Here is a 1563-nt window from a genome sequence, read left to right as displayed (position 1 = left end):
CTATTCTGAATTAGAAACTTATAATAAGTGATTTTAAATTTATATTGCTTTAAATTAAGTATATTTTTAAGTGATAATGCTCTTTTATATAAGGAAATAGCAAGTAATTTTACAAGTGATTTTAAAGATATCTTCAATTCTGATTAATCATAAACTCCTGTTGATGTCTCCTTTCCTAATTATTGTAATAGGCCTGGAATGTCTTATTTGGTTTAATATATGTTAGCATATCTCTGATTTTTTTTTATGTTTTGAATAAGCATTTGTTCTATTCAGTTTATAACTGTATTAGAGTAAGAAAGTAACTAGCATTATTGCCATATAATTTACCACGATAATTTGTACAATTTAAAATATTATTTTCTTTCTTTTCCTAGCTCAGAAGTGAAGAAAAATTTAATTCCATGGAAATTATATTTTTTAGATTCACAATGAAGGAAAACAGAATGAATGAATTTGATTCAAAGTAATACTTATTGCTTATTACATGAGATCAGGATGAAATATTAAATGTCTTTGAGAAGGCTAATGTGACTGAAATGTAGAAAGGAAACAATGAAAAAAGTTAGAAGCAACAGTAAAACAGTCACAGAATGTTTTATTTCCTTTGATTCATCAAAAGTCCTGCTTCTTTGAGAGAAATACAATCTTCTTTATGGAGTCATTGAAAGCATGTTTTACTTGCTTATTTCTCAAGGTGTAAATGAAAGGGTTCAGCAAGGGCGCTACAGAAGTGGTGAGAACTGAAACTCCTTTATTTATGGCCACCTCTTCCTTTGCTGATGGCTTGATATAGATGAAGATGCAGCTGCCATAGGTGATGGAAACCACAATCATGTGAGAGGAGCAGGTGGAAAAGGCCTTTTTCCTTTGCTGAACAGAGGGGAATCTCAGAATGGTCCTGATGATGTATGTGTAGGACAGAACCACACAGACTAGGGTAATAATGAGGGCAAATACAGCCACAATGATAACCATCTGTTCTAGTACCCATGTGTCTGAGCACGAGATCTTTAGGAGGGGACTTGAATCACAGCTGAAATGATCAATGGCATTAGAATCACAGAATTCAAGCTGGAGACCTACATTTAGGGGTGGTACAATAATCATCAAGCCAGCTACCCAGCAGGAGAGGACTAATAAGGTGCACACTCTGTTGTTCATGATGGTCATGTAATGAAGGGGTTTACAGATGGCCACATAGCGATCATAGGACATGGCTGCCAGGAGAAAAATTTCTGTTGCTCCAAAGAGAAAAACAAAAAATACTTGACTTGCACAAGCATTGTAGGTAACAGTATTGTCTCCAGTTGATATACTGTACAGGAATCGAGGGATACAGACAGTAGTAAATGAAACTTCTAGGGAGGAAAAGTTTCTGAGGAAGAAGTACATAGGTGTCTTTAGATGGGGATCCACCAGTGTGAGGGTGATAATAGTCAGGTTCCCTGTTACACTCAACATGTAGGTGAGCAACAGAAAGATAAAAAGCAGAACTTTCAGTTTTGGGTCATCTGTCAGTCCCAGCAGGATGAAAGTAGTTATTGCTGTGTGGTTCCTCAT

At 35.6% G+C, this 1563-nt stretch overlaps 1 protein-coding gene across 1 annotated transcript; it reads right to left on the bottom strand.

Moving 5' to 3' along the window:
• Nucleotides 1-615: 615 nt before the first annotated feature.
• LOC144365054 (olfactory receptor 6C2-like) lies at nucleotides 616-1563 on the bottom strand. Its single transcript, XM_078015837.1, has one exon. It carries the CDS (start codon nucleotides 1561-1563, stop codon nucleotides 616-618), a length of 948 nt encoding a protein of 315 aa, XP_077871963.1.

This window comes from Ictidomys tridecemlineatus, chromosome 6, assembly GCF_052094955.1.
Source record: "Ictidomys tridecemlineatus isolate mIctTri1 chromosome 6, mIctTri1.hap1, whole genome shotgun sequence".
Lineage (NCBI taxonomy): Eukaryota > Metazoa > Chordata > Mammalia > Rodentia > Sciuridae > Ictidomys > Ictidomys tridecemlineatus.
The sequence above is the reverse complement of the archived record's forward strand: the minus strand, read 5'-3'. Positions and strand labels throughout refer to the sequence as shown.

Coding starts and splice junctions, on each gene's coding strand:
- LOC144365054 (XM_078015837.1), bottom strand. CDS start 1,563: ATGAGGAACCACACAGCAATAACTACTTTCATCCTGCTGGGACTGACA.